Source organism: Colletotrichum acutatum, assembly GCF_030867785.1.
Source record: "Colletotrichum acutatum strain CBS 112980 chromosome Unknown BDZ83scaffold_153, whole genome shotgun sequence".
Classification (NCBI taxonomy): domain Eukaryota; kingdom Fungi; phylum Ascomycota; class Sordariomycetes; order Glomerellales; family Glomerellaceae; genus Colletotrichum; species Colletotrichum acutatum.
In genome coordinates this window covers 694-11,427 of record NW_026849147.1, presented here as the reverse complement: position 1 = coordinate 11,427, position 10,734 = coordinate 694, and the positions used below count along the sequence as shown (strand labels likewise).

Genomic DNA, 10,734 nt, shown 5'->3' with positions numbered 1-10,734 from the left:
TGGATACGGGGAAACATGGGGTCTGTCAAACATTCTATAAAGACGCGACGATCCCTTCGTGCTGATGCAACACGCGAGACCGTTCCATTGCAGCTCGACGAGTCGGTTTGACCCTGAACCCTCGAATCGTTAGATTCCGCAGCCCAGGCTTGGACTTTGCCTACTTCCTGACAAGCCCGCGACGACTACCTACTTACTCAACACGTGCTTGAGAGTCCTTCACCAACCCCCCCCTCCCCCAAACCAAGCCCATCATGGCGCTCCCTCCCAAGTGGTACCAATTCCTTGTGAGCGTCTTCGCCTCACTCGGTTCCTTCAACTACGGTTATGATTTGGGTGTCATTGCCTCTGCCATTGCCTCGGCTTCCTTCAAGACCAAGTTTGGCGAAGACCCGAATGAGATGTAAGTCACCGCCTACCTCCGAGCTCCTACCGACTGGAGTTCCTGGTCAACCATCAATCTCTACGAATCCAGAAGCATCGTGACTAACTCCTTCGCCTTCCCAGTGGCGCTGTCGTCTCCGTCTTCACTGGAGGTGGCTTCATCGGCGCTGGTCTTGCCGGTCCCACCGGTGACAGACTTGGCCGTAAGAAGACCATTCTCATCGGTGCCTCCATCTTCGTTCTCGGTGGTGCTCTTCAGGCCGCTGCCCAGTCTCTCGCTTTCCTCTACGCTGGTCGTGCCCTCGCCGGTATCGGGTACGTCAATCCCTCAACCCAAATCTGCCAACGTGATGGGACAATACATGTACTGACCGAATTACTCGCAGCGTCGGTATGTTGACGATGATCATTCCCATGTACCAGGCCGAACTCTGCCACCCTAGCATTCGTGGACGAGTCACTGCTCTGCAACAATTCATGCTCGGTGTCGGTGCTTTGGCTGCTGCTTGGATCTCCTACGGAACATACATTGGGTTTGCCGAGAACGACAACAACCAATGGCGCGTCAGTTTGGGTATCCAGTGTATTCCTGGTGGCATATTGGCTCTGCTTATTCTCCTGTTCCCCGAGTCTCCTCGTTGGCTCATCGACCATGGCCGTCTTGACGAGGGTCTTGCCACTTTGGCCAAGCTCCACGCTCACGGCGACATCAACGATGCCTGGGTCCGCGCCGAGTTCGACCAGATCCAAGATTCCATCGCCGCTGAGCACGAGGGCTCCGCAAAGTCTTACAAGGAGCTCTTCACCGACAAGTCTTGCTTCCGTCGTCTCTTTCTCGCTTGCGCTCTCCAGGCCTCCATTCAGATGACCGGTGTCAGTGCCATCCAGTACTACTCTGTCGCAATCTACGAGAAGATTGGCATCGCTGGTGACGAGACCCTCCGCTACCAGGCCATCTCCTCCGTCATTGCCCTCGTCGCTCAGTTCCTCTGCATGATGCTCATCGACAAGACTGGTCGCCGCTGGCCCTTGATCTTCGGTAACCTTGGCAACTGCGTTACCTTCATCATTGCCACCATCCTTCTGGCCAAGTTCCCTCCTGGCTCTCCTCATGCTAGCGGAGCCACCGCCTGGGGCTTCATTGCCATGACGTGGCTCTACAACTTCAGCTTCAGCGCTACCTGCGGTCCTCTGTCGTGGATTATCCCTGCCGAAATCTTTGATATGAAGACTCGTTCCAAGGGTGTCTCCATCGCTACCATGACTTCATACGCCTTCAACACTCTCATCGGCCAGACCACCTCTGTGGCTCTCGATGACAAGCACGGCATTGGCTGGCGCTGGTACATTCTGTTCATTGTAAGTTACCACAAAGGCTGGCGCAAGGTCCAACAAATGATAGTGTCTAATACGGATTACTCAGGTGTGCAACTTTACCAACGCCCTCTTCTTCTGGGCGTTCCTCCCCGAGACTGCTAAGCGTCCCCTGGAAGAGATGAGATATCTCTTCACTGAGGCTCCTCTCTTCATCCCGACCTTGGACATGTCGACTGTTGAGTCCCACGACCTTGAGCGCAGAGTTGAGGCGGTTGAGCAGAAACGCGAGGAGCACGGAAGCGAGCACATTTGATCTTTGTCAATAGATCTCACTCACACAGGCACACAAACACTCCCATAATACCCGGACACAGATAGTACTTAATGTAACATTCAGCGCACTGGTCTGACTTTAGATCCAGTTTGACGCTTTATCGAAAACAAAAACGAGCCGATCCTTCGCACATTGGGTATACTTGTACACAATCATGGTTCCTAACGCCATGCCCGCCTCGTAGCTAACGACCGACCTTCCCATTCTCGTTCTAAGTGATGGTGCTCCATGTTGTTTGACGTCCATCCGCGGTCTTCTGCCCTTTATCTGTAACCATGTGTTGGTGCTGGTCTAGCAACGCCGTGGTGACCGTGATGACCATGTGCGTGACCGGGCCCGTGTCCGTAGCCGGACTCCATCATTGCCGGGCCGCCGCGGCGCTGGCGACCGAAGCGAGAGAACATGCCTCCACCTCCGCCGCCGACTGGATGAGGCTGACGACCGCGCTGCTTACGTTTGTTTCGGAAGCAGCAGCAGTAGCAGCATAGAACCCAGAAAGCAATGAAGATGAAGCCGGCAATAGCAATGCCGATGATGGCGCCAGTGGCAAGGCGTCTTCCGCGTCCAGCCTGGTTTCTTAGTTAACAACTGTTTTGCCATCAAGAACTGGACTTTAAGGGAGACCAACCATTGTTCAGGTAGGCGGATGCGGGATAGATAGTAGAATTGTTGAGTCGTCTTGAACTCTGCAGATAGGTTGTGTGGGCGAATTGGCTGACAACTGGAGAGTCTGTGTAGATCGTCTGCGTAGAGAAGGATTTTGGGTTGGGTGTACTTGGTATTCCATCACGATGGGAGAAACGAGCCGCCTGGGCAGCCTTATATCAATCCTATTTATTATGACTCCTGGGCACACGACATACTTGGCTTGTCCCAGTTCCTGGCCATGTCAAATAGTGTCACGTCATGAACATGGCTGAGAGCGCTATGGTGGTCAAAACACGTCAGCAGGGGAGCTTGGTGTGGCGCATTCCAAGAAAAGTCGTTGTTTGGTAGCTCGAGGAGCAAGGTTCTCACCGGTCCCGTAGCCCCAAATTTGCAATCAGTAAGTCATGTCCCAAGCCAGTGAACGGCAGAAGTGCCGTCTGGTGCTACGCTTAGCTCCACGGTGACTTCATGGTCCAACTTGGCTCGCGGTCGACGCGTGGCTGGTGCCTCGGTGGGGCCGGCCCGAACGGCACCTTGACGCGGCGCCAAGGTGGGCCGGCAATCCGGCACCGCCGACATATTTTTGGTGTCTCCTCGGCAGCACCGAACCGGTTCGGGTGAAGCCATCAAGATTCTGTTCTTCAGTTTGATTTGCCTGATTCTTTCAACTTCAACTACCTGATAGAATGACCTAGATTGAATGCTTGGGACATCTGAAGGAAGTAAAGAATCGCGTGATATCTCAAGGTTCTCAAGCAATTCGGTTGTATCCACCTGCCGGTAGAAAACTGGAAGACAGAAGGGGAATGTATCATAGCCTTGTGCAAAACCTCCAGAGTAGAGGCGCCAGTCTTGGTTTGGCGTCTGCAATTTAGGTGAATTTTATCAGCGATCAAGTAGCATTCTCCTTACCCAACTTACCTGTAGTGAGTGAGTCGTGATGCCCGGTCCATGACAGGTGACTTTTTGAAGATGACTTAAAATTAATCGTGATGCCCCGCCACTACCTTGTGTCCCACCGGGAACGGCCCACTGTAGAAGGGATGAGGGAAAGAACATGGGTCCAAGCCTCCAGCCAGTTGGTGGCTTCGACATGGAAGTTCAATCTCGAGTGTGGCTCTGGATTCGGACCAACCTTGACCGAAAAACAATATCGGCAATCTCGAGTCAATTCTAGTAACGTCAATTGGGTCTTTCTTAGACGAACACGCTGCATTCTGGGCAATTGCCTGCCGCTCAAGTCTTACCGCCGACGCCAGGCTATGACTGCGGCTATGCACGATCCGCTACCTAGATGCACACGTGCATCAACGACTGCGAAGAAAGCTGTTAGTAAACAGTGCTATAATTAACGTGATTCAATATGGTAGAATTCATACCATCAACAAGACTGACCATCTTCCTACCACAAAATCGAAACTAGGACAGCGACGCCTCGAGCATCTTCCTGTTCAGAGATCATATGCCACCTTCATGACTCGTGAGGCGAATCTTGTAGGACGTTCTGCCTTGAGTGTCTACTAAGAACTTAAGCCAACAATTATATTCTATCAACGCTTGTTGAGTTTTTTCCTCAGGTTCCACTAGTTTCAAATTCCACCGTCATCAGTGACCTGACAAACACGGGTGATACACAATGCAGTGTTGGAATTCGGATAGCCGACGCGGAATCCTGACCAGTCATATCCGCTAAGACAGCTTTCATTCGTCCCATCTCGCAGGCCCTCTGGGACAGGGCACTTGCTGGTTGAGTGCGGGGGTATTAATTCAAATGACTGCTTGATTGATTTGTGCTGGCACAGTCTCATGTCAGAACCTCCGGGGTTCGCCTGTGCAATCATTCAAGAAGCAAGTCTGGCCATTTTTTACGCCTTTCCCGGTTGTCCAACATCCCAAGAACCACCAACGAACTATCGTCGCTGTCCTACGCCGAAATTTCAAATAAACGTTATATTTAGATGTGGCCTTCTACCTGTGCAGAGTCCACTGAGTTGCTGAACCCGTCGAGCTGCTAATGATGCAGCCAATAGTGCTCTGGCCCGGCTGATAGTCTACTGCTGGCAATTGACAAGTCCCCAGGTTAATAGGCACCAGTCAAGACATGCTTATCATTACCCAGTTACCTCATTCTAAGTATCCGTTGCCACTCTGAAGTGTGGACATTGCCGCTTAAGTGTACATGATAGGTCAGATGCCGGATGGGTAACTTCTAAGGGACGGCCCGCATGCATCCGTCATAAATTTACGTCAACTTTCTTGATCCTCTAGAAGACACTCAGTGAGACACAATTGTTTACTTGAACGTTTTCCATTTCAGGCTGGAGCACGCGGCTTTTCCTACTCAAACAAGAATATCCAGCTCTTGGCAGTCAGCACAGTACACAAATTTGCAAGGGGTTCGCGCTGGACCAAGAGCCTGATTTGGAAAAATTGTGGTGTCAGGTATTAATATATTCACAACCAACGAGCAAACAAACCAACTACCAAGGGTCAACAGCAAATAAGAAATAGGCGCCAAGAAATAAGGATTTCTACACAGTGGAGAAGAAATTCAGAAAAGTCTTCCTGATTCGGCGTCCCAACAACTACCTTGTTGCGGCATGAAGCTGAAGGTAATTGCATCCTACTCGTGGAGTCAGATGTGCATCTCACAGCCACTCCACGCCGCATAGCTACATACGGCGATATGGGTCTCCAACTCCGGCCTTGGATTTCCATTCCCCTCCGTTTTTTTCACTCTTTTTCCATACTCTCAGTACACACAAGAGGTTATCATACGCCCTAGTTTCAGTCACCATGCTTCATGTCCTCGCAGCTATTCTCACGACTCTAATCGGGACCGTTGCCGGCCAAGGGGCATGTTTCGTGCCCAACGGTACCAACAGACATGATTTGACCAATGCCAACATTCAAAAATATGCGTCTTGCGAAAGTTCTGGACATGGCATGTGTTGCAATATCGCAGGAGACAAGTGTCAGGCGGATGGCCTGTGTTGGAACGAGGAGCACAAGCAGCTCTGGCGGGAAAGCTGTACAGACCCTACCTGGGAATCACCCAAATGCTTGAAATTGTGTGTCACGGATGATTACGGTAAGCTTCCTTTCTTGAGAAAACCAATCATAGTTACATGAAATTTCAATTGTCATACACTGGCTGTCTGAAAAAGCGATTGACTAGTGAGAACGGTGTGAGTGCTGACAACAGCCAAGAATCAGATGACGGTATACCAGGAAGTGGAATGGATGTCGTTATTACCAAACGTAGCGATGGTAGCTATTGCTGCGGCGAGGGCCAGAATGCCTCAATCTGCTGCATGGCTGGGAGAGGAGTGTATATCGTCGATGGCAAAATTATCACCTCTTCTGCCGCTTCTTCGTCCAGCACGATTGCCCTCACAACCTCTCTGGCGACACTTGGGACCCCATCCGCGATCTCTTCTGCGATCGCCTCTGCGTCTCTTTCTGCCGATGCAAGCTCAACATCTCTGATCACCTCATCGACTCCTCTCGAATCCACAACAAGCAACACCAACTCAACTTGGGACAATCGAAATGGGATCATCGGTGGCGCTGTGGGTGGAGGTGTCGGTCTGGCGATAGTTGGCATCGTGGCTGCGTTCTTTTGGTACAAGAAAAAGAAGAGGAACACAGAAACAGCGAAGTTTGAGGCAAGACTGGGGAAGGAAAGCGCCAAAAATTGGCCGGCTTCATCGACTCAACCCCAGTACCCTTACGAGCTCCCAGTCAAGCCAAACCCGATTGAGCTGGCATCCGAATCACCACCAGCTGAGTTAGAATCAGAATCACTGTCAAGAAGATGATTATTTATGTACACATCGGTCGGAAGTAATAAGCTCGAGCCGCACAAAGGAATTATAAAGGCCTCTCAGTCTAGATGTCTTTCTACTGGCGTCATTAAGCCCCGGTAGCTTGGCCGATAGTTGAACAACTTGCTTGCGAAGAAGATGGGAAATAGTGCTTCGAAGACGATCCGCTGGTTCTATATTAATCTTTGTACACTCTAACCTTGTAATCGTCTCTCCATTTGTCCTCGATTATGACAAGTTGAGCCTTCTGCACCTTGTCTAGGTATTGGTCTTCTGGAACATCCTTGTAGTCGTCTCGATCAATATCCATGTAGCCTTCTTTCGCAACAGTTCTTGGTGTAATCATTAACGAGCGTCCTGTAAAATAGATCTTGTTAGAGGATATACTCGTAAATAGTTTGGTTTCTGAGACTGACCATTGATAGATTTGTCGCAAGCGACTCTCATCATGCAGTTGGCAACATCCTCTTGCTCCCCAAATTCGACCCCGTGGTCGATCAACCATTTTTCATACTCGGCAGTACGAATCGCACTCTTGATCCAGCACGGAGCTACGTAGATGATCCGGATGCCTTGCTCCCAACTAGAGCGTCTGGCAGTTCTCATGAACCCATGGAGACCGTACTTGGTGGAGGTGTATTCCCAATTGCCGGGGGAGTCAATCCATCCAACCATGCTTCCTGTGATGATGAAGCATCTGTCCCTGTCGTCGGTTTCTGGCTGTTGTCTGAAGTAGTGCACTGCAAGTTTCCATGTGTAGAAGGACCCCTTGAGGTTGACATCGACGATGTTGAGATTAGGCTTGACCGGCTCTCCATTTGGATCATCCAGATTCCATAGGCTGTCTCCCGAACTTCGACTAATGCCAGCGTTTGCGATGACGATGTCTACGCTTTTGGAAGGACTTTGGCTTTTGGCTGTCTCGAACATTGCCTTCTGCTGATCCCAGTCCCTGATATCGCACTCCACAAACGTACAACATACGCCGTTTGCATTCAGCTCTTTCTCGATGTCTTTGCCCCTGGCATTGACATCGCCGAACGTAACAAAAGCACCAGTTGCGACGAAGGCTCGCACACATGTCTCGCCCATGCCATTGGCACCACCTGTGATAATGACTGATTTCCCCCTGACATTATTGCGATCAGGGATGATAGTATGGTCTATTGGACCGTTGCATGTGTACTGTGGGAGAGGCATGGCTGCGGCGTCTTGATCTAAGAGCTTAGATCTGCTCGTCAGGGAAGAAACTAGTGAGGGAAAGATGAGTAGAGTTTGAACGTTTAGTCTTGAGAGTCGGATGTACTTCGAACGTTCGAATATTTTAATGATGTGCAGAGGCTCGAGCTCTTAATCGACCTCATGTCTCTTTCAAATGTACCTCTCGATGTTACTTGATGTTCTCGGCTCTGCACAACCGGGGCCGAGACAGGAGGGAGGGGAAAATTGGAGTCAGGATTAGACCCGTGAACGTCCCCAAGCTCCCGGCCATTACCCCAGCCCCCCCCCCTTTCCCCCTCCCCCCGCTGGGAAACCGTTTTGGGATAGCCGATGGCAACTCAAGATGGTTGATTTGGTGTGTAGGCTTCGGCAACTCAGACACGGCAACCCAATGAGGACGGTTAGGCCTAATGAGTCCATAGCGTGACTGGCACAATTGTTTAGCTGAGAATCATGTTAATCCGATGAGGCCATTCTCCGTTGGAATTGCCATAGTATGTGCCGGGTCCAATAAAGATAGTGCGGACTGGGCTATGATCAGTAGAGCGGAGCGTGTGTCTCTAAACAACATCTCTCAACCATAAAGACGAAGAAAAGGATTGTTCATCCGAGACTTCACCCTACTGCTCAACCACTTGACATCGTGTGCTCCTGTTCCTCAAAACCGCCTTGGTCAACCTTACTTTCGCGTCCCCTTGGAGCCTTACAGCATCTTTCAACATTATCCTCTTATCAAAATGACTGCTTCCGTTGAAGCACCGGCCACCGCACCGGTCGACCCTGGCCCAGTTGCAACGTCCCGCGTTCCTAATGATGTGCCACGAATGCCGGCACCAGAACTACCGGAGGTTGTCCAGGGCAATACGAAATTTCCGCAACAACCTTCAGTAAGCAATCAAAATGGCGTTTGCGACGATCCTTTCAAGCTCGACACCAAATTCGCCTACTCCCCTCGGAAGATCAAAGTATTCACCATTGGTGCTGGCTTCTCTGGACTGCTCATGGCCCATAAGTTCCAGCACAGATTTCCAGAGATGCGAGATATCGTTGAGCACACAATTTTTGAGGCGCATAGCGAGGTCGGCGGTACCTGGCTAGTCAACAACTATCCCGGCGTGCAGTGCGATGTTCCAGCGCACATTTACGTGAGTGCCCTGCGTCAAGCATCCAATGGAGCCTGAGTGGGCTAATCATGTCTTTAGGCATTTCCATTTGACCCCAACCCGAACTGGAGTCGTTTTTATGCCAGTGGAGCTGAAATCCTCCAATACATGAAAGACACAGTCAAGAAGTGGAATCTTGATCGTGATCTTCAGTTGAACACCAAGGTTGCTGGCGCTGTATGGCAGGAAGAGCTTGGCCAGTGGAAAGTTACGGTAGAACACCAGGGCGAACAGCGTGATGAATTCTGTCACGTCCTGATCTCTGCACAAGGTGTACTTGTTCACGAATCCTGGCCAGATGTCCCGGGTCTACGAGATTTTGAGGGCCACATCACTCACTCCGCTCGCTGGGATCACGATTTTGACTACTCCAACAAACGGATTGCTGTCATTGGAAACGGCTCTTCTGGCATTCAGATCGTTCCTCAAATGGCCAAGCTACCTGGCACCGACGTTCTGAACTTCATCAGAGGACCTGCTTGGGTGTACTATCGCGCGCCTCCATCCAAGCACCTTGGAAGGGACGACCCGGACCCCAACCCACGATACACTGACGAGGAGAGGAAGAGGTTTCATGATCCCGAGTACCATCTCGAGCACAGGAAGGGAATCATTTCACGCACCAACAAGTCCTTCTACATCTTCAGGAAGGGCGAGAACAACAAAGAGGGCATGAGATTGGCAGCAGCGCAGATGGCAGAAAAGCTAGGCCATGACCCCGAGCTGTGTGAGAAGCTTATTCCAAAGTGGGAGTTGGGGTGCCGGCGCATCACGCCTGGGCCTGGCTACCTCGAGTCATTCTTGCGACCAAACTGCAACATCACCAACAGTGCCATCACCAGCGTTTCGAAAAATGGTGTTCACACAGCCGATGGCAAGTTCTATGATTGTGACGTCAGTAAGTAAAAAGTCATCTACTATGTATGACCTGAAGTGTCTGGTTTGCGGCGTATCTGACATGTCTTTAGTTGTCTGTGCGACGGGATTTGACGTTTCCCATCGTCCAAGATATCCAATTGTCGGAAAGGGGAACATCGACCTTGCCACAAGATGGGCTGAGGACCCTGACTCCTATGTCTCAGTTGCTGTCCCAGACTATCCCAACTACTTCATGATGATGGGACCCAACTGCCTAGGTGGTCATGGGTCCTTAGTGGAGTCTCTGAACTGGACAGGAGACTACTTTGTGAAGTGGGTGAAGAAAATGGCTACAGAGGACATCAAATATGTTGAACCAAAGCAAGAGGTCGTGGATGCATTTATCAAGTACAGCGACCAAGTACACAAGACACTCGTATGGAGCGGTGGCTGCAAGAGTTGGTACAAGAGGAACCGTGTCGATGGCAGGGTTACAGCTCTGTTCGGTGGCAGTGCTCACCTTTTCAACCGGATGCTAAGCAACATCCGCGGTGAAGATTTCAACATTTGCTATCGTACATCAAATCCTTTTAGGTTCATGGGCAACGGGTTTACAGAATGGGAAATGGATTCAAAGAGCGACTTGTCTTGGTATGTAGAGAAAGCCGAGGTTTTGGGCAAGGTTTGAGCCCAGCTCGAGGCCGAATCGTTAGACTAGTACTACTATTTTCAGTAACAGAGTGTTTCATCGTTCAGTATGATGCGCTGGCAGTATTGATTCACTTCTATTGTCAGACTACTACTACCCTAGCCTACTCTAGTCATTATGTGCAAAGCCTACATGGACCCGCCTTCGGGGCATTCACCCAGGCACCATGAAGTCCAGACGGTAATCTACGAAAGGTTCAAATAAATCCTCAAACTGATTAAGGAGTGTCTCATGGAATAGCGCATTATCCGGAGACGGGAAGCCCCTTGTTGC

General features: G+C 50.6%; 3 protein-coding genes across 3 annotated transcripts; 2 read left to right on the top strand and 1 right to left on the bottom strand.

Moving 5' to 3' along the window:
- Positions 1 to 254: 254 nt before the first annotated feature.
- On the top strand, positions 255 to 2,014 carry BDZ83DRAFT_590396 (general substrate transporter; the record flags this gene model as incomplete). Its single annotated transcript, XM_060506334.1, has 4 exons — positions 255 to 403; positions 508 to 699; positions 771 to 1,743; positions 1,808 to 2,014. 4 exons carry the CDS (start codon positions 255 to 257, stop codon positions 2,012 to 2,014), a joined length of 1,521 nt encoding a protein of 506 aa, XP_060359250.1.
- A 4,674-nt stretch (positions 2,015 to 6,688) lies between these two features.
- On the bottom strand, positions 6,689 to 7,923 carry BDZ83DRAFT_710434 (uncharacterized protein; the record flags this gene model as incomplete). The annotated part of the gene is made up of 2 exons (XM_060511588.1): positions 6,927 to 7,923; positions 6,689 to 6,867 (listed from the first exon to the last, which is right to left on the bottom strand). The coding sequence occupies exons 1-2, from the start codon at positions 7,708 to 7,710 to the stop codon at positions 6,689 to 6,691; spliced, it is 963 nt and encodes a 320-aa protein (XP_060359249.1). The 5' UTR covers positions 7,711 to 7,923.
- Positions 7,924 to 8,468: 545 nt separating this feature from the next.
- Positions 8,469 to 10,440, top strand: BDZ83DRAFT_765083 (cyclohexanone 1,2-monooxygenase; the record flags this gene model as incomplete). Its single annotated transcript, XM_060515240.1, has 3 exons — positions 8,469 to 8,889; positions 8,986 to 9,792; positions 9,863 to 10,440. 3 exons carry the CDS (start codon positions 8,469 to 8,471, stop codon positions 10,438 to 10,440), a joined length of 1,806 nt encoding a protein of 601 aa, XP_060359248.1.
- Positions 10,441 to 10,734: the final 294 nt, after the last annotated feature.